Consider the following 20,960-nt stretch of genomic DNA (forward strand, 5'->3'; position numbering starts at 1 on the left):
TAATTTTAAGGTGAATCTTCTCCATTTCGAGAAGCATCACACTTTTCACAGTTTGGTGTGGTCTATAACTTCTATTTAAACACCAAAAACAGAAATCTGCTGGCAAACTGGGGGTCAGTGACTGATCAGCAGGCCTCTGTGACTGGAGCCATAGCTATCAATTTTCCTGTGATTGCCAGCAACCTTCAGCAACTCATTTCTCCCTCATGACTCAGTAGTTTGTCGTTGATCAGTCCCTAGGCCTGAATAAGGTCGTCTGACTCAACCCGTATTCACGCGATCCTACATTGTCATCTTGATTGTCACATAAGCAAAATGTAGATAAGTTAATGTGTATTTGCAATTTATGCAAAAACACAATATAGCTGCCATTAAGCGCTTTTATAGTGACTTCAGCAAAGTTTAGGTATTTGCTATGAGTTAAAGTAACATCCAAAGAAATGTCAGGAACCTTCTTTCTGTATTTTATCCTGATGTTCTGTAAATGAAGCACTCAGCTAGCCACACGATGGAAAAGCAAACATGATCCTTCAGATCAGGGCACCTTCTTTAAATTATTTTTTATTTGTTTGGATCATTGACATACTGAGAACTCTCCACAAACTCTGACCCAAATGTGTAACCATCGCGATTTGGCTGATATTGCTCAGATCTTTAGGTTCAGCTTTTTTTCTTCCTCAGCACATAAACATAAGAAGTGACTTCTCACTTCCTTGCTAATGTTTCCCAACCCCCTGACAGGTATCACTGGAATGAGTCAATCAATGTTATTGATTTCACCTGCCAGTGATTTTAAACTGTGGCTGATAGCTGTGTACTGGCCACAAGGGAAGAAATCAGTAGCCATAGAAAAACAGAAGTCAAAGTGCTGTCATCAGGCTCACAAGAAGCATATTTATGATTATTTCTTTACCACATCATTGGTTAACATTTGCTGGCCCACAGTGAAACAGGCTGCACTAACCAGTCAAGTCTCCCCTGTGACTTATTAAATAAAGTTACTATTCAGCTTTCAAACTTCACTGTGAAAATGACGCCTGTGTTGTCTGGGTACAAAAATTAAGGTTTCTTTCATCTGGTCAGGTTAGAGTAAACCTAGAGTAAACCTTCAACACACAGTTTCAAAAAAACAACGTGTAGTAGAAACTAATGTGGACTATCCTTTAGTCATGTTTATGTAACTGTCATGAATCACTTATGTGGACTGTGTGGGTGGCCGTTGTGTTAACTGGACCTCTGCATGACTGACAGCTCAGCAGCACACGCTTGAACAGTCAAGAGTCAGTGTGTGTGTGTGTTGGCTTTCACAGGTTTTTGACAGACTGCTGAGTCTATTCCTGGATGATTAATACACCTGGAGAGAGAAATACACACACACACACACACACACACACATACAAACGTAAAAAAAAAATGGCCATATGGCCGTGTGTGTCAGGTATTGAGAAAAAAGATTTGTGTGTGTGCACATGTGTCAGTGTGTGTAGTTGTTGCTGAACTCTCTCATGTTGAACCTGATGTGAATTGACACATGAAAATACCCACAATCCCCTAGGACAGGTCTCTGAGCTCTGTACTGAGCCGATTACCCACTGCTGACACACACACACACACACACACACACACACACACACACACACACACACACAGAGATTTTATCACCTCCTTTCTGAAGAAATAAGAATGTTTTCTTGTTGGTCTGTCTGGTGAAAACAACAAACTGACAGTGTGGTCAGTGGAGGCCATGCCAGCAGGAGTGCGCACCCTAACACAAATACTTGTCTTTGAGAACGCAATCACACAATGAAGCACACAAAAGAAAAAAACATTATAAAAGTCGGAATCAATTGATCTGCTGTCATGCAAGTCTCTAAGCAGCCAACACGTTCTCACTCCCAACTCGTCAAACGTGTGACGCATGGTCAGGTCCCCTCTGCTGCACATATGGACGCGCAGGGTACCCCTCTGGCGTCGGGAATTGACGTGAAGGGTCCTCCGATTGAAGAGATTTTGTCGGTATATTTAGACATTTTCCAAATCACATTGTAACGACCTATACTGAACACAATAAATTATATAATGCAGGCAACTATCTGAGAGAAAAGTACTGCAGATAAAACTAATTACAGGCTGTTATTTGTGTATCGGTTCTTGCATTGACGGAGTGAGCGATGTATGCTGGGTAATGGCACAGCTAGCGATTGGGTGAATTTATTGCACCGGTTTTATAAACTGTTCTACAATCCTTTTGATATTTGGAAATCTGTCGATCATTCTGCTACAGCTGTAAGATATCTTCTCCAACTCCTCTGAATACATGCAGTCATTTTACCGTCTGCTTTGGCTAATCACGCTCTTACGTATTAAATTAAATTAAATGCCTAATAAAAAAGCTGTTCTTTTTTATTAGGCAAAAACATTTTCGGCAAAAAAACATTATGCAAAAACATTTTCGGTGCTGTTAAGGAATTCACAGCGACTCACTTGTTTATTTTTGAGAAAGTTTATTTTTTTATCATATCAGATGAGCGGCAGTGACGTCAACGTACTCGATCGTACCACAGGTAAGTGCGAATCTGAATCTGTAGATTTTTTAAAATTATTTTTCTTATTTAAAACCAAAAAGAAAAACCCGAAACAGTGAGCTCACAAAGCTGCTTTTAGCAGTTCCATGGGTTAAGATTAGCAATTTCGTGGAACAGCGAATGACTTAACATTTAATAGCATATATGTTACCACACCACATGTGCTGTAAGTTAGCTAAATTCATTTCTGTTAGCCAATCAAGTTAAGCTTATCATATATCATCATCCAGGGTACAGTGATAGAGAAGTGTGTGCTGACGTTTGCTGTTGTTGCCACTTTGTAAAGTTTGAGGGTTCTAATAAGGGTCAGTGTTGCCAGATTGGGTTGATGCTGAAATTGAAGATAGACGTTATCTATCAATCTAGCTCTCTCTTTATGGCTCTCTCTCTCTCTCTCTCTCTCTCTCTCTCTCTCTCGATTTTAAACTTAATAACAGCATTACATAATCATTAAATAGCAGACCGATCATCTATGCTGCAAATGAAATACAAATGGACACTAAACAGGGTTTATCTAAATCGTTACAATAGGGTTTAATGTATATATTTATTTATAAGGTGCTTCTGAATTCTGAATACTTTTTTTTTTCTAAACAGGTTCTTCATCAATCAGCCTATTATTGATTGATTCCTTCCTACATCTGCTTTTTGAAAAACTCCTAAAGGCACTTTTAAGAGCCACGTCAGTCTGTTTGTATCTGTTCTTACTGCTGTCCTTATTGGTCTGTCTCTCTGTTTCTATCCGCATTTCTGTCTCTTTAACTCTTCAGCTTTTTTCTTGTTGTCAGTGTGCTGGTTAACCTATAATTTGCCTTTTGTCTGTCTGCTGCCTTTTCTGTCTGTAATTATTCTTTGTTTCAACATGACACGCCCCAAATTCAGGCCCTGTACATTTTGCCAGACTCCCAATCAGGCAAGCAGAAGAACCTGCTATGTCTGCTTCGGAAGTCTGTCCAGCAAAAAGAAGCTAAAAGAAAAAGTAGAATCATTGGATAGCCAGTGGGCAGAAGTTGTCTTGAAAAACAGAAATGTTTGCCGGATAATTGATTCTGCCCGTATTGCAGTAAGTAAAAATTTTTTTGTTTCATATATTATCATTAAGTTGTTATAAGATGTTGCTGGCACATTAACACAGCTCATCATATGTGCTTTTGAGAACATGCAACAATATTTTATCTACATTTTGCTAAAGACAAACAATTACTTTACTGTAATACATCAGTGGTGGCTGTATGTATTCATATCAGTATGAATGTGTAAATGGCCTGTATTTGTATAGCGCTTTACTTAGTCCCTAAGGAACCCAAAGCACTTTACACTACATTCAGTCATCCACTCATTCACACACTGGTGATGGCAGCTACATTGTAGCCACAGCCACCCTGGGGCGCACTGACAGAGGCGAGGCTGCCAGACACTGGCGCCACCGGGCCCTCTGACCACCACCAGTAGGCAACGGGTGAAGTGTCTTGCCCAAGGACACAACGACCGAGACTGTCCAAGCCGGGGCTTGAACCGGCAACCTTCCGATTACAAAACGAACTGCCAACTCTTGAGCCACGATCGCTGTGTGTGAATGCTTAAATGGAAACTTCTAAGAAGCTGGTGTGAATATGGGTTAATATTGCATGTTGTATAAAGCACTTTTAGTGCTCCACGAGAAAACGCTATATAAGAGTCATTTCGTTTACCATTTAACAACAGGCTGTGTTTGACTAATTTGTGCCAACTATTTTTTTTATTAATTTCAGGTGCAGAAACTTGAGTCTATAGGCTACAAGCCCATTTTATTCATTGGCAAAAAAGACAAGAATTCACATAAGTGGGTAGCAGATGTTATTACCCATTTGGACCCCACTTCTACTACAAGAAATTTCCTGGAGAAGATGCAGAGGGCTTATGAATTTATACTGTCTAAGGGTAAGAGTGAAGTCTGTTGTATACTTTCAGTCCAGTTAATTAATGCTAATTTATATAGCAACTTTTCACAACAAGTCGTCTCAACTTGCTTTCACAATCAGAATACTTCATTAATCTTTAAGCAAATTGTGTAAGTATATTTTAAGGTCATTAAATAACCATTGAAGGATATGTTATCAAAGGCTTCGTTCACACTGCAGGTCTTAATGCTCAATTCAGATTTTTTTGTCTGCTCGTTCACACTACAAATAAAATGTGACAGAAAACGCGCTCTAGTGTGAACGCCCAAAGCGGCCGCATGCGCAAAAGAAGACGTCACACACATTGCGCTCTGTTTAGACCCAGACCAAACAGTATTTTTTGACTGATGGCCCTTATTATAAAGACTTGTTTGAGACTTTATGTTTCCCAATTTTGCTTTAAGTTATTTTGTTATTTACATATGGCCTAATAATGATCCTTATTGCTGTTTTAGAGAGGAGCGGTGCTTCAAAGGGTAGTTTCAGACTTCTGTCAGAATCTGCAAATAAAATGTTCACGTTTCTCCAACGTTGTCTTCCCAACAGTTTAGCTGGATGGCCAGGAAGCGTTCATGATGTCTTCTGTGGTGCTTCTCTGGCACTGATAATTGGCGTCTGTCTTGTGTCAGTGACGTGGAAGATCGATTTAATGTGAAAGGACCGTTCAAACAGCAGTCGCTTTCTAAAATATCAGCTATGTATCGGATTCAGTAACACATACGAACGTGACCCAAATTGGATTTGAAAATATCGGATTTGTGCCGTTCACACTGTCAGACCATGATCGGATATGGGTCGCAGAGGGTCAAAAAAATCGGATTTGCTGCGCTTTCGCCTGCAGTGTGAACGTAGCCAAAGTGTAGTTCCTGCTAAATATAAGGCCTTTTTTGAAAAATATTTTTATGAAAGTAAATATGTTTTATAGGAACCTCCACACCAGTGCACCCCAATACCCCCACAGAACAGCAGCTTGTGCAGTCCAAGAATGCCACCAAGGAGCATTGTGCCGACAAACAGACCCACATCAAAGAACACGCAGAGATCCCCAGTGAAGAACAGGCAGAGACCCTGATCAACAAGCAAGCAGAGAGCCTCGCCAAGGAGCAGCCTGAGATGACCACCCAGGAACATCAATCTTCTAGGCTCCTCGAGGAGCACCCAAAGAGCCTGTCAGACGAGCAGACAGAGACTGTTTTTGTTCTCAATCTTGTTCCTTTATCTCCTTCTTCTGTTCCATGCTCCCAGTCTTTCCAAAAAAAGAAGAGAGACAGAAGCACCTCACAAACAACCTCTCCCACCTCTCCACCACCTTTTAAACCCGCAGACCAGCCATCTCTGCAGTCTCTTCATCCACCTGCTAGCCACGCGATCTCCCAGTCCTTAAGTGAGGGTGGCCAACATGAAAATAAGAAGAGAAAGAGTAAGTATTGCTTTGCATGTTATGTCTTGAGATTTTTAAGTTTCTTACCCAAAAATGATACATATGTTGTCCTAGAGAACTAACAAACCATTGCAAAGTATTATTCACTAGTTATTTAGCTGCATTTTGGTGTACACTATAAAAAGACTATAATTAAATATGGTCAATCCCTTACTTTAGTTAAGAGGACTTTGTAATTCAACTTGATTGGATTGAGAAAACTAAAACGCACTTTTAGAGAACATTTTAGTTTCTCTCAACAAATAGTGTATGCATTTATATAAACAAGGTCTGGTGGCACTCAATTGCAAAATGAAGGGTGAATTTTTTTGTTAATTTGTTGGTCCTAAGTGAAACTAAGTTTTTACACAGAATTGATTCACAATTTATGGTATGTACTTTAAAAAAAAAACTCAACTGAGGTGGGTTCACTTTTTGACCCCAGAGGACAAATGGAGTATGGCAATCAGGAGGATATTACAGATTTTCACTTGTTGAGTGAAAACTCATATTTGATTTCTTGTGTATACAGAGTCTTATGTTTTTTTTAAATGTAATTTTTCATTTCTTAGGCTGTCGAAGATGTAGTAGGCAGAAGGTGTTCCAGTTTGAAGAAGTCACTGAGAGCAGGATAAATGAGGTAATACTTAAAATGTTTTAATTTGCTTTTCAGTAGACTTTTTACAGTAAGCCTATCTCAAGTTGTTTTCATCCATGCACTACAGCCATGAACTGTGCTACATGGGTAAATTCAAATGTACTTTTGAGATTAGTGAAGGGAAATGATTAATGGAATTACATTAAAAGATTGTATTGTATTTCATGTGTTTGTTCTTAAACAATTCTGCAAAATTAATCACAGACATTGAATACTGCTACATCTTGCTACAAAAACCTACATGGCTAACATACAAATGACTGTATATGAGGAAGGATCATATTTTTTTCTGTGTAAGCCTATATCCTCAGTTGTTCTTGTTGAATCAGGATCATAGAAAGCACAATTTATAGATCCTGATATATGCTGACCAGCCCTGTCTCACTATAAATAGTAGATAATCTATTTAGTATTTAGTATTTATTTATTTATTGTCATTGTCAAGAGCAATGAAATTGCGTTTGGGGCTTCCATACAACCCAAAAAAGAGAAGAAAATAATAAATACCCCTTAAAACCCAAGTGTACATATTTAACCCAGTGTGACTCCAATGCAATAAGACAATCCTTAGCAATAATGTTCGTAGAAATTCAGACAAAGACCTGAGAAACATGACAAAATACAACAATGCAACCCATTCAATATTATTGTACTGTGAGATATGATATCAGATATGATAGTTATCTATTTAAGAAAGAGGGGGGGGGGGGGGCAGGAGGGGGAAGAGAATAAAGATATGATGCACCAATGCAGACCAGTTCATTGCTATTAAGAAGTTGGATATGGTTATTGTCCGTGAGAGGGGGGCAGAGAGTTCAGGAGCCTCACAGCCTGTGGATACAGGCTGTTGGCCAGTCTGGATGTTCTGGCCTGTATAGACCTGTACCTTCTCCCTGAGGGCAGCAGATGGAAAAGGTGGCGCGCAGGGTGATGTTGGTCCCGCAGGATACTGTGCACCCTCCTCAGACAGCGAGTGGGGAAGATATTACTGATCTCTGGCAGACTTGTTCCAATAATTCTGCCAGCTTCTTTCACCACCCGCTGGAGTGCTTGCTGATCGGCCTTGGTGCAGCTGGGGAACCACACTAGAAATCCATACGTCAGAACGCTGCTGATGGCACAGTTGTAGAAGTTCAACATCAGAGATCTGGGAATGTGTGCGCTCCGCAGTCTCCTCAGGTAGTAGAGGCGCTGTTGGGCCTTCCGTACAACTGAGGTGATATGGTTGCCCCAGGACAGGTCCTCGGTCACAGTTACCCCCAAGAATTTAAAACTGCTCACCCTCTCCACCGCCTCACTGCCAATGAAGAGAGGCAGATGGTTGTTATGACCCCTCTTCCGGAAATCTACAATGATCTCCTTGGTCTTTTTGGTGTTTAAGACCAAGTTATTGTCGTGGCACCATGACTCTAGTTGTTGCACCTCTGTCCTATAGTTTGTCTCATCATTGTTGGATATAAGTCCGAGCACTGTAGTGTCATCTGCAAACTTAACAATGAGATTGGACGCGCAGGAGGAAATACAGTCATGGGTGAAGAGAGTGTATAGCAGAGGGCTCAGAACACACCCCTGAGGGGCACCGGTGTTGACCACAAGGGTGGAAGAGGTGTTCTTACCCACTCTGACACTCTGTCTACGGTTAGTGAGGAAGTCCACAATCCAGTTGCACAGAGAAGAGTTAAGTCCCAGTTGGTGGAGTTTGGGACGGAGTTTGTATGGCCGGATGGTATTAAAAGCCGAGCTGTAGTCTACAAAGAGGAGCCGTGCATAGGTGTTCCTGTGTTCCAAGTGCTTCAGTAATGTGTGCAGCACTGTGGCGATCGCATCCTCGGTTGACCGGTTCTCCCTGTATGCAAACTGGTGCGAGTCCAGGGATGGTGGAAAAGCAGCTCTGATGTGTTTAATGACCAGTCTCTCCAGGCATTTGGCGGGAATGGGGGTGAGTGCCACAGGTCTGAAATCGTTCAGACATGTGACATTTGACTGTTTTGGGATGGGAACGATGGTTGCTGCTTTGAAACAGGATGGTACCAGTGAACAGGACAACGAGGTGTTATATATAGAGGTGAAGACGTCCGCCAGGTCCGCAGCACAGTCTTTTAGCACCCGGCCCAGCACTCCATCCGGCCCGGCCGCCTTCCTGGTGTTAATGCTCCGGAACACACGCCTCAGCTCATGAGTGCTCAGGACCGGAGCAGGGTCGGTTGAGGGGAGAGGGGACAGGACAGGGTCGGTGTTCTCCCTGTCAAAACGGGCATAAAAGAGATTTAGATCCTCAGCCAGAGTAGAACTGTCGGCTGAGGGTGATGGTGTTCTTCTTTTGTAGTCCGTGATAGCCCTGATGCCCTCCCAGACCTGCCTTGGGTTTGTGTTGTTCTCAAACCTGGCCTCGATACGCCTCCTGTGCTGCTGCTTGGCAGTCTTGATGCCTCTTCTCAGGTTGGCCCTGGCAGCACTGTATGCCTCCTGGTCCCCGGATTTGAAAGCGTTGTTCCTTGTTCGAATAAGTTGTTGAACTCCGTGTGTCATCCAGGGTGGATTATTAGGGAACACACGGAATCGTTTCCAAGTTGTTACATTGTCCACACAGAAACAGATGTAGTCCAAGACAGTGGAGGTGTAACTGTCCAATGCGACACGATTGTCAGTGTCCTGCATGTGTAGTTTGAAGTGTTTAAATGGACACAATTCAAACAATTCATAATGGGATGATATTGATTATGTCAGTGTATGATGTATCAAGTACGTCAAACTTTCCGAAGAAAAGAACATAGCCAGAGTCAAAAACAGATAGACGCAGTTAACTAAACCTGTGATCAAAATAATTTTTTGTGAATGCCACAATTGGATACATGCTTTTCAAAATCCTATTATTATTTTTTTTATAAACAGAAATGCCTTACATACACATACCTACACATCTATCAAAGTGTGTTTACATGGGTCTGTGTGTGTCTCAGGTGTGCACACTGGATTACACACAAGCTTTATGAAGACACCTATCCATTAACCATGTTATTTAACGATTGCCTCTCTGATTCCTTCTGTCTAGGGGAACACAGAAGTAAAAGTGCGTTGGTTGCCTTGCTCTGTTTGGTAAGAAGCTCTTGATATTTCATTCTCTGAGAATGTTCTGTTTCCATCTATTACCTTTTTGGAGCACAAATGAAAATGGAAAACCAGGTGTTTTGTCACGTCTTACTTCTCGCTTTTTTCTTATCCTATCTCAATTATTTAATCAATTAAGGATTATTGCAAAGTTTTTTGCCATCTTTGTCGAATCATAAAATAACAAATTTAATAAGAAATATATTTGAAACTGTTCAGAAAACACACGTAGTGTCTCACTTAGATGCAAAAGTACTGGGAATAATTCCAGCTGGACTGTGCTGGGGCCATAAGAGCACTCACATTAATTGTAAGAAATATATAAAAGCTATCAGGATTTTGACAAAGTGGAGAGAATTTGTCCATGTCTTACACAGATTTATGTGTGCCAAAGGATAAATCGCCTAAGCAGTGGAGGGAGTATTCAGATTCTGAACTTTCCAAAGAAGTACTAATATCACACTGTGAAAGCTTTCAGTTGTTTTGCATACTGTATTTCTAGCATTACAATTGTGTGACAGCAATGAATCTCTACAAATTAAAGAGTAAACAACAGCCTTTATAATAATCCAAAAGAAACTAATTATCACATTTGAACAATTTTTATTTTCACTTCACAGAAAGGATATTATGAACTGTTCAACTGAAAAACAATAACTAAGTCTTTCATATGTGTCGAGTGTAACTGTACAGTAGTGTTTTGTTTGTAATCCATCTAAATTACAAATAGTGTAGCAGAAGTTGAAAATATCCATAAAAATGACAATTTGCATTTTGGTACAGTACTTAAGGAAATGTCTTTATCATGTTCCACCTCTGGTGTTAAACATAAAAAGCACGAAGTAATCCCCAACACGATATTAATGTTTTTGGTGTTGTTTCTTTCAATAATTATATTTTCCAGTGGGAAAATCTGGGATGACACGTGGGAGCCAGCCAGTGAATTTCAACACCACTTTGCCATGCCAGATGTGCCACCTCCTTCAGCCACTGAGGAAGTCTTTTTATGATGTTGTGATGTTTGTTTTTCTATGTTACAAACAAGTAAGATATAATGTCTGAAAACTGAAGTTGTGTACTGTCTACAAGGAACACTTTCAGAAATATGTGGAACCAAAGGTCCATACATCCAGATGTCACATTGATCTTCTCTGTTCACAGACTGGATATGTTCATTTTCAGCAGTTTGATTGTTTAGAAATGTTAGACAAATATTTATACTTGTTAAAATGCATTGTGTTACGTAAAAAAAGACTTTATATTATGTTGTTAACTACAATAGTAGTTCTGTGTTCTTAACTTGAATGTTTTTGTACAGCATTTATATTTGCTACATTCTTTAAAAAGTGAGTGTAAGCTGTTATAATTGTTACGGTGAATATGACCCACAGCTAGCAACTCAATCCATAAAACCCATCAGTCTGTTTCCCTTTGTTTCTCATATGAAGTTGTTATTGTAAACAGGTGTTCTGTTTAGTTTAAAGTATGAAGGCTGGTGAAATTGTACTGAGTACTGTCAATGAAAAGTAAAATAAAAAATCAAAGGTCTATTGAGATATGAGAACTTGTAGTACTGTTTGATGTTGAGACTGAAAGTTTCCATTACTAGTAGTATCAACTTTCATAATTTTCTTAGATGCTCAACATTGACTTGGCCTTGATCCACCTACACTGTTATATAACTTCATTCTCTATGCAAATATTATTTTTTCTGCTTTGCACATATAATGTATACATAGAACACAGAAAATGTCAAATTGCACTACCAGTAATCATTTCAAGTGTGATGTCCCCACAAATAATAAGCATGTTAGATTATGTACACATATTTTCAAATTAAAATCAACATTGAATGTGGCTTTGTCCCATTACCACTGACAACAATCTTTTGAGTATTTTAACTACATTGATTATTAGAGGTTTAAGTCAACCCTCTGAGCTCTAACAGCACTTAACCCTGTATATTGGGACTATGTCGTTTTTGGCTTTAGAATATTACTAACAAATATTGGCCGTCATAGGAGAAAGAGAATTAAGCTGTTTCTGTAGAGAGATACGACCTGAACTACTATTTAGGGTTAGGGGCCAGTACAATAGCAAAACTGCTTAAAGAGATTGGAGCCAGAGGACAGGTGCTGCTGCAGGTTATAAGAAAATTAGCTAACACTGCTGAGTGGGCCAATCACTGGCTGTGGTTAAAGAGGGCTGAGATCACTTGGGCAGTCAGCTATCCGCAACACACATGCCCAGAATTGATCAAACTGTGGTGGAGCTACCTAAGCAGGGGGCATCAAAAGGGTAGAAAACATAACACTATAATTTGTACTGTGATAGACCTGAAGCCTTGTTGACTGATACAGCTGTTTCAGGGCTCCTGGGGCTGTGCAGTTAACCTCATGGTAGTGAAACATAAGGCAGGAATGAAAAAACGTTTTGCTTCTACCCTCAGCTCTTTTTCCTGTTTGTGGGAGGCAGTGGAGATGTAGAGGGTACAGCCCGATCTGGGCGCGGAGGTATGGGATGCCAGATCACATGCCCCAGTTCCGGCTCTCCTCTCTCCTATGTTATCTCTTTTCTCTTTCACCTTTTCTATCTCTTTAAGAAGTGAGGCTCTTTAAGCACTAAAGACCTAAATAGTACTTATCGTTTTGCAGTGAAGTGATAGAAGAAAATAAATTGTAGAAAACTAAATAGGAAAAAGTAGAAGAGAAATAGCAATTTCACATCAACCAGTGACACACCCCGGGGCCTGATCAACCCTGGCAGGGCCTCCATTTATGAGGGTGTCTACTGGTAAGGGCCAAAACACCCAATGAATCCAAGGCCCACTACTGATGATGTGTCACAATATTTTTATATTATAATCTGGATTTGGTCTTTAATCCCTAAACCTAACCAAGAACTTTAAAAGAAACTAAAAAATGGCAAATATCTTTTGATAAAAGACCAAAAGACACTGTGAAGTTGATGCACACAACGATTTGTCCTCCTGATGAAGTTTCAGGACTGCCTTTCTCCATAGTGGCCATCCATCTATTCCTTTTGTGGAATAAATGTATGTGCTGTATGTGTCACAAATACCTAAATTTGATCTGGTGTGGGCTATAGTATTGAAAGGGTTGCATAATAAGAAATTGTTTTTGTTTGTGAAATAGATTTCTACGTTCTTTTTCACAAATTACTTACATGATTGGCAGTCATTGATAGGTTTGTAGCTTGAACCCATCCGCTGGAACGTTGAAGACAATATAATTACACTGCAAAGCAAGACACAAGTAGGCAAAGTTCTTCATGTTACTCGTGCACGGGAGAGACCGGACAGAGTGCCGTTCCTTCACTTGACCCCAGTTGCTCTCGTCCGTTCTCCCGTACCACTGCCCTTTTATTGAGGTTACATGAATATGCATAGGTTCATTAACATATGACGTCTACATACACACAAAGAGTACCTTGCCTGTGTGTGTGTGTGTGTGTGTGTGTGTGTGTGTGTGTGTGTGTGTGTGTGTGTGTGTGTGTGTGTGTGTGTGTGTGGACTGCTGATCAAAGGGTCAAACATCCTTGGTCAGGAAGAGGGTAGCCTCCCCCTCACCCTAGATGGTTCATCCTAGATAACACAGTAAGGAAGTCCAGCAGTTCATTTATACACAAAAGCACTTAGACTAGAACAGACGTAGCTACGTTAATCCTACCATAAAACAATTAAGCAAGGTACGAACTTCCCCATGCTCCCAGGATGTAGGTGTGCATTCTAGTGTGGAATGCACACCAAGCCTCTGTAGCCTGTTAAAGATCACACAACCTATCACTACACAATTGATTATACACCTCTAAGCATCTATGGTTAAATATTTCTAAGCATAAATGACAATCAACAATACAAACTCTAACAGTCATTTTCAGTTTTTACATATCAAGTCTACAGTCATAACTATATTAAACAGAAATGTGTTTTATGACTTTGTCATGGAAATATAAATGTTGCTAAATTTTAACTGTGGTGACAAAATGATCCATTGAAACTGCATGAAAACATCAAACTGACAGTTATTTTTCAACTTTATTTGATTGTGGTCATTGGTAATATAAAAACAAATAAACTACAGTGATACAGACAACTTAAGGAAATTTGGTGGGGGTAAAATGACAATGATGTTGGTCCACCCTAAGACACTGTAGGCTTAGTAACCACTGGATCAATTAATACTCTAAATTTAAAAAAAAATATGGTTGAGCACATCGCTGTACAACTGGAACTAAACAAAAAAAGTTATATATCCAAAAGTTAATTTGTGGATCAGGGTTGTTGTGACAGAATCAGCTGAACTGCCTACTGTACTGTAGTATGATTATTTTAAAAATAAGCACAAGTACTAGTAATGCACTCAAACATTATTGATACTGCTGATATGAATGATACATACCATGAAAATATCCTTAACATGTACATCAAAATACTCAAGAATGAAAACTCTCACCTGTGACAAGCATACTTGAAATTTGCTTACAAAGTTCTATCAATCACATTTCAATATGTCTTGTAAATTCTGTGAGCCAAAAATATATTACAGTAACTTAACATGACAAAAATGTAAAAAGTACAAAATCTCCCTCTGATACATAACAGTGTACTATTATGTATTACCAAAATGCATGTTTAAAAACAGTATAACAGGGTAGTTTTTAGCTCTACGAATGACATTAAATAAAAATGTGCCAGCTGTCTTTGTAAAAAACTATATGCATTGATGTGATGAAGTCTTGGGAATGCACTGTCAATGACTGGTCTATGGCCAACTTGAAAAAATTGGGGCCCCCAGCATTAAACCTGCAAGGTAGGAAGTTGATATAACTTTGAGGACAAACTGATATATTACAGATATTTATTACCGACTTTAATCAGAAAATTCAGAGTCACTGTAAAAGTCATCGTCGGAAGTATGATCAAGGTTAATGTTCTTTGCTCCTGACAAAACTTGCATGTAACACTGTCTTGCGTGCAGCTTGTTTTGTTTCACATTCTGTCGTTTTCTGAGGATGATGCTCTGTAGACCTCTCAAACCCTCCTCACTTAGGCCACAATGCGAACCTTAAAAATAGAACATATAATTTAGTCTGCTTTAATGCCTTAAGAAACAGTCAGTGTTTTGTATGCATTACTTAAATACATACTTTTAAATATCTCACTGGAAAACAGGCCGGACAGCTCTTTCAGGATATCATCATATTTTGAAAGAGATTTCCAGTGATGGTCCATCTCTGTAACAAGAATCTTCTTTTCCTTCTTATTGCCATGATGATATCGAATGCCCTTCTCTTTGTTGTAAGGCTGACAGAGTCTGAAATGCATTTATAACAAAGTTATAAATCAATTCACAAAGAACGTCTGAAGTCATAAATGATTTTAGGTCAACACCTGAAGCTTAGGGTTTCATTATATGTCAGATATGCTGAAAGTAGACAACATATATGTACAACTACCGCTGTGTGCCCGCTGCCACGGCCAGCTTGTGTCACCAGACAGAATTTCTTCCAAGCACAGAGTTTCTTTGTCTGGAAACATTCTGTTGTATTTTTCCACAGCAGAAGTCAAGATTCCTTTCTCTTCTCTGATCTTGCGACGAATCTTGGCACGGGCTTTATTTCCATCGGTGTCTTTGTACAGACGCTAGGATCGTCTCTTTATGCTCGCTACGAGCACTTCGATTCTGCTCACCAAGGGATCAATATCACTTGTGCTTGTTGTTGCTGCTTAGAAGAAATAACACAGCTACACTTACATAAAGTCATTGTACAATTGCATCACATTTTTGAATCAGTTTTTGCTCACCTTCTGCCCAATCCTTTACATCACTGACCCATTCATCCAGTTGACTGTCAGTCACTGCTAATTGGACTTTTAAGGACTCCAGGTTCTGAAGCTGGGTTAGAAGAGCTTTTGTGGCCTACATTGTCAATTTGATATTAAAAAACAAACAAACAAACAAAAAACACTAAACACATGTTTACTCCAAATAATAAGAACACAGAGGAGTAATCATCTAAAAATAAAGTAACAATATCATTACCTTCTGATATCGATGGGTCAGAGAGGTGGCCAACTGGTCTAGCTTTTGTTGATTCCAGCGCATGGCCATAAGAGTTAGCATGTCACTCCATCCTGCAAACACAGAAAACGTAGTGTTACCACTTTCATCATAATTACACACTTAAAATCTAACTAGTGCAGGATTTGCCTTCTCACCTGCTTTGGACATATGTTTTGTGGTAACTGCAATCCTTGACAAAAAGGCATTACATTGCTCTACCTCCTCCCCTAGAGTCAAACCAGCCCCATCTTGATATGCTCCACTCCATTTCACCTGGAAAAAAAAAACACACACACACACACACACACACACAGATGCACATACACACACACAGATAAAATACAAATTACACAAAATGTTGATGTGCAATTGTTCAGATAAAGTCATTAAAGTCAGAATTTCATACCTCACATTTGAAATCGTGGGCTTTAGCATGAAAGACTGAAAGAAATGGCTTCATGCTAAGAAGGTGCTGGAGCTCTGGACAGCTTTTTGTTACTCTTTCAAGATATGGCCAATACTTGCAGGTAACATCCATACAAAAAAAAGTGATATGTCTATTGGCCAGCTTTTGTTGCAGGTACAAGGGATAAGCAAAAATTTCACCCCTGTACATATTTAGAGCACGGAGCAGCACTCCATGCCTACACACTGCAAGCTCCAGTCCCTCCTCATCCACCTTGCTGCTGGATCTTTGGGAGGTCTCTCTGGCTGCTGACCACTCCCCTCCACAAACACCTCGTCCGGAGACCTAAAATGCATTAAATAGCTGGTGACAATGTCTTTTCACAATCTCTTCAACAGAGTGTTAAAGGTTAACATAATTATGTCTATGTAATTAGAGCGTTCAATCTTACATGTCTGGATGTGCTGTGTATGTAGTCCACAAATCTTCCCACATCTTCATCCTTTGCTATGAAGGCGTCTTCAAAGATGCCCAGTTCCTCAGATCTGAACAAAATAGCAATACAGTATACTTTATGGTGTCATACAAAGTAAGTCCAAAGTTAATTGGTGCACCTTATAGTCACATTGTCTGAAACAAACGTTGGTATTACACATATTTTGCTGTACCTGGCTGCATTCTTGAAACGGTAATGCTTGCGGTTTCCATCCACTGAAATTGCAAGCATGTCTGGGGCACATGCATGACATGTGAAGGGATCCTCCTTTAAAATCTTGTCTAATTCATATCTCACGGCTTCCCACTCAAAGAAACTTTTCTTAAAGCCATCTGCAGAGATCTTTCCCGTCTGGTTTAAAATGAAAGACATAAACAGAAAACAACTACGCTACAAGTGACTTTTAAATCCTGAATAACACAGAAGAACCATACTGTAAAGGATGCATAAACTAAAATGCTCACACGGCCAAAGTGGAGAGTTCGTTGATCAAGCATTTTTAAAAATGCTTTGCAGGAGAGTCCGGGTGATGCCATCTTCATTTCTTCAAATGTGAAGAAGACATCTGTTGCGTACAAAGTAGAAAAGTGAAGGGTAGCGGGCCAGTAATCACTTAGATTTAGGTCATCTACTCCAGCAGTCCAAGAAGCTTCACATGTCTCACACCTCAGCTCTGGCATGCTGAGATTGTAACGTCCTAGAAAAGTGAAAAACTCATGACTCCAGAGTAAAAGTTTATTATCTTTGGGTTAGGTCTTCTTTTTGTCTCAGAATATACTGCAACAATGCTTGTGAGGGTTTAGTTTTAGGTGAATTATTTACAGATGGTTGTCAGTCAGGACAAAATGAAGTTCTTCTTACCATTCATTGTGACCACAGCAACAACCTTTCCTGGTCTGACCCTCAAACACTCTGGTGGACAGCCGCAGATTGTGACTGGGCTCTCCACAGGTACAAGTCGTGCTAAAGAAGTCAACATGTATGCGTAACATATGATTTAAATAAGTTTATTAACTATGAAGTAAAACGTTGAAATGTGACTAAGATATGGTAGGACCAACTGAGCCTTACTTGAAACAATAAAAAAAAAAAACTTAACAGCTCAAAGCTAACAGTGTAGTTGAGAGCTGAGGAAGCATCAACTTTTTTAAAAAATGAGATAGAGAGAGAGAGCGTAAGGGAAATGTATAAACAGTAAACACAATAAGTTTAGTCACAGAACTTACCATCATGGCAAAGGGTCTTATTTACAATGTAAGTTGTTGGAGGCAATGGCTGGAAGAATCCGGCAGTCATGGCACGTCTATTGTGAAGGACATATCTGGTGTGCGTGATGACATCACATTTATCACAAAAAAGGGGGCGTGGTAGACAGTCACGACAACGAAGCACAGCTGGATTGCTCCCACATTGTTGGCATATATGTTCCGACACACTTTCTTGAGCTGCCATGGTATTCACCAGATGGGGTCTTTTGGCCCTCCAACTCTCTGAAAAAAGAGTTTTTCTTGTGCTCCAGTTCAAGGAAGCCAAAAGAGGAGCTTTTGGTGGTGGTGCTTCATGGTGATCGTCTGAAGAATCATTCAGTGAGCTCTGGAGTTCTTGTAGAAAGCGCTCTGTTAAAAAAAACAAATACATTTTCTATTAAAATTGATTAAATTATAAAAGTGTAATGGACAGAGTAGCTATGAGAGTAAAGCTTGATGGCTATAAATATGCTAGCAATTGCTGCAAACACATGAACATACTGCTTTGATCTAGTGAAGACACAGTGGAGTACATACCAACAGTCTCTGGGGCAAATGCCACCTCACAGTGACTGTTATTAGTGGTAGAATTGGTCTTCTGACTGTGGGCAGCTGTATAAAACATCAACAGTATATCAAAAACACAAATCAAATCCACATTTATAACACAGAAACAATTTAGAATCACCAATTAGCCAAACTCCACATCTCAGGACTGTGGGAGTAAACCAGGTAACCTGCGAGCAGAGAAACAAGGGAAGAACACGCAAACTCTACACGCAAAGACCCTGGTCTGATAGTGGAATTGAAATCAGGACATTTTTTGATGTGCCACTGTGCTGCCAAGTACCAATATCTTTTACCAAAATCCTTGTGAGGAGGTAACTGTCAGCCACATTTTGTTACTGGACTAACATAACGTAATGAATGCCATACTTGCTAGGGGGGGATCATTCAGTTTTAAGAGATAATTCTGTGGTTTATTTAATGTCCTTTTGTGTCAAAACAAACAAATTACTTTCCTGTTTGTCTTTACAAATATTTAAATTAATTAATACGTTAAATTTATGGTTTTGTGTCCATACAATCTATATCTTCAAATTATCTTGTATGAAAGAGTACTGACCCTTATGTAATTGACTCCGGATTGATCTTGGCCTCGCATAGAGTTGGTTTCCATCTTTGTCTCTTTTTTTCCATTTTACTGTTAGTTCAGGTGGCTTCACAGGTACAGGAGCTACCTCTTGCTTCAGCTCACCAAGCATGTCATCGAGGTGTTGGAGCTCATCAATTTGTTCCTGCTGATCAGTCAGATTATCTAGGATCCTTAAAGGATCTTGAATTTCGGAGTCACTCATGGCAGAAAGAAGAACAAACAAACAAACAAACAAACACACAAACAAACACACAAACAAACACGCACGCACACACACACACACACACACACACACACACACACACACACACACACACACACACACACAGAATAATCAAACAAGACAGAGACCAACAGAGCGAGGCAGAAACAGAGAGACAGACCAATAAGGACAGCAGTAAGAACAGATACAAACAGACTGACGTGGCTCTTAAAAGTGCCTTTAGGAGTTTTTCAAAAAGCAGATGTAGGAAGGAATCAATCAATAATAGGCTGATTGATGAAGAACCTGTTTAGAAAAAAAAAAGTATTCAGAATTCAGAAGCACCTTATAAATAAATATATACATTAAACCCTATTGTAACGATTTAGATAAACCCTGTTTAGTGTCCATTTGTATTTCATTTGCAGCATAGATGATCGGTCTGCTATTTAATGATTATGTAATGCTGTTATTAAGTTTAAAATCGAGAGAGAGAGAGAGAGAGAGAGAGAGAGAGAGAGAGAGCCATAAAGAGAGAGCTAGATTGATAGATAACGTCTATCTTCAATTTCAGCATCAACCCAATCTGGCAACACTGACCCTTATTAGAACCCTCAAACTTTACAAAGTGGCAACAACAGCAAACGTCAGCACACACTTCTCTATCACTGTACCCTGGATGATGATATATGATAAGCTTAACTTGATTGGCTAACAGAAATGAATTTAGCTAACTTACAGCACATGTGGTGTGGTAACATATATGCTATTAAATGTTAAGTCATTCGCTGTTCCACGAAATTGCTAATCTTAACCCATGGAACTGCTAAAAGCAGCTTTGTGAGCTCACTGTTTCGGGTTTTTCTTTTTGGTTTTAAATAAGAAAAATAATTTTAAAAAATCTACAGATTCAGATTCGCACTTACCTGTGGTACGATCGAGTACGTTGACGTCACTGCCGCTCATCTGATATGATAAAAAAATAAACTTTCTCAAAAATAAACAAGTGAGTCGCTGTGAATTCCTTAACAGCACCGAAAATGTTTTTGCATACTGCTTTTTTGCCGAAAATGTTTTTGCCTAATAAAAAAGAACAACGATCGAGTACGTTGACGTCACTGCCGCTCATCTGATATGATAAAAAAATAAACTTTCTCAAAAATAAACAAGTGAGTCGCTGTGAATTCCTTAACAGCACCGAAAATGTTTTTGCATAATGTTTTTTTGCCAAAAATGTTTTTGCATAATGTTTTTTTGCCGAAAATGTTTTTGCCTAATAAAAAAGAACAGCTTTTTTATTAGGCATTTAATTTAATTTAATACGTAAGAGCGTGATTAGCCAAAGCAGACGGTAAAATGACTGCATGTATTCAGAGGAGTTGGAGAAGATATCTTACAGCTGTAGCAGAATGATCGACAGATTTCCAAATATCAAAAGGATTGTAGAACAGTTTATAAAACCGGTGCAATAAATTCACCCAATCGCTAGCTGTGCCATTACCCAGCATACATCGCTCACTCCGTCAATGCAAGAACCGATACACAAATAACAGCCTGTAATTAGTTTTATCTGCAGTACTTTTCTCTCAGATAGTTGCCTGCATTATATAATTTATTGTGTTCAGTATAGGTCGTTACAATGTGATTTGGAAAATG

The 20,960-nt window shown here is 39.4% G+C and overlaps 1 protein-coding gene and 2 long non-coding RNA genes across 3 annotated transcripts; 1 reads left to right on the forward strand and 2 right to left on the reverse strand.

Moving 5' to 3' along the window:
- The first annotated feature begins 2,538 nt into the window (after window positions 1-2,538).
- Window positions 2,539-11,193, forward strand: LOC308399643 (uncharacterized protein). The gene is made up of 7 exons (XM_080887006.1): window positions 2,539-2,564; window positions 3,183-3,648; window positions 4,337-4,505; window positions 5,451-5,945; window positions 6,518-6,585; window positions 9,656-9,699; window positions 10,616-11,193. The coding sequence occupies exons 2-7, from the start codon at window positions 3,448-3,450 to the stop codon at window positions 10,719-10,721; spliced, it is 1,083 nt and encodes a 360-aa protein (XP_080743132.1). The 5' UTR covers window positions 2,539-2,564; window positions 3,183-3,447; the 3' UTR covers window positions 10,722-11,193.
- A 5,217-nt stretch (window positions 11,194-16,410) lies between these two features.
- On the reverse strand, window positions 16,411-16,990 carry LOC308399644. Its single transcript, XR_013972224.1, has 3 exons — window positions 16,872-16,990; window positions 16,655-16,748; window positions 16,411-16,548 (listed from the first exon to the last, which is right to left on the reverse strand). It is a non-coding gene; the product is annotated as an uncharacterized lncRNA (long non-coding RNA).
- Window positions 16,991-17,134: 144 nt separating this feature from the next.
- On the reverse strand, window positions 17,135-18,023 carry LOC308399154. The gene is made up of 3 exons (XR_013972080.1): window positions 17,926-18,023; window positions 17,561-17,662; window positions 17,135-17,264 (listed from the first exon to the last, which is right to left on the reverse strand). It is a non-coding gene; the product is annotated as an uncharacterized lncRNA (long non-coding RNA).
- Between the last annotated feature and the right edge of the window lie 2,937 nt (window positions 18,024-20,960).

This window comes from Rhamphochromis sp. 'chilingali', assembly GCF_963969265.1.
Source record: "Rhamphochromis sp. 'chilingali' genome assembly, chromosome: 7".
NCBI lineage: Eukaryota > Metazoa > Chordata > Actinopteri > Cichliformes > Cichlidae > Rhamphochromis > Rhamphochromis sp. 'chilingali'.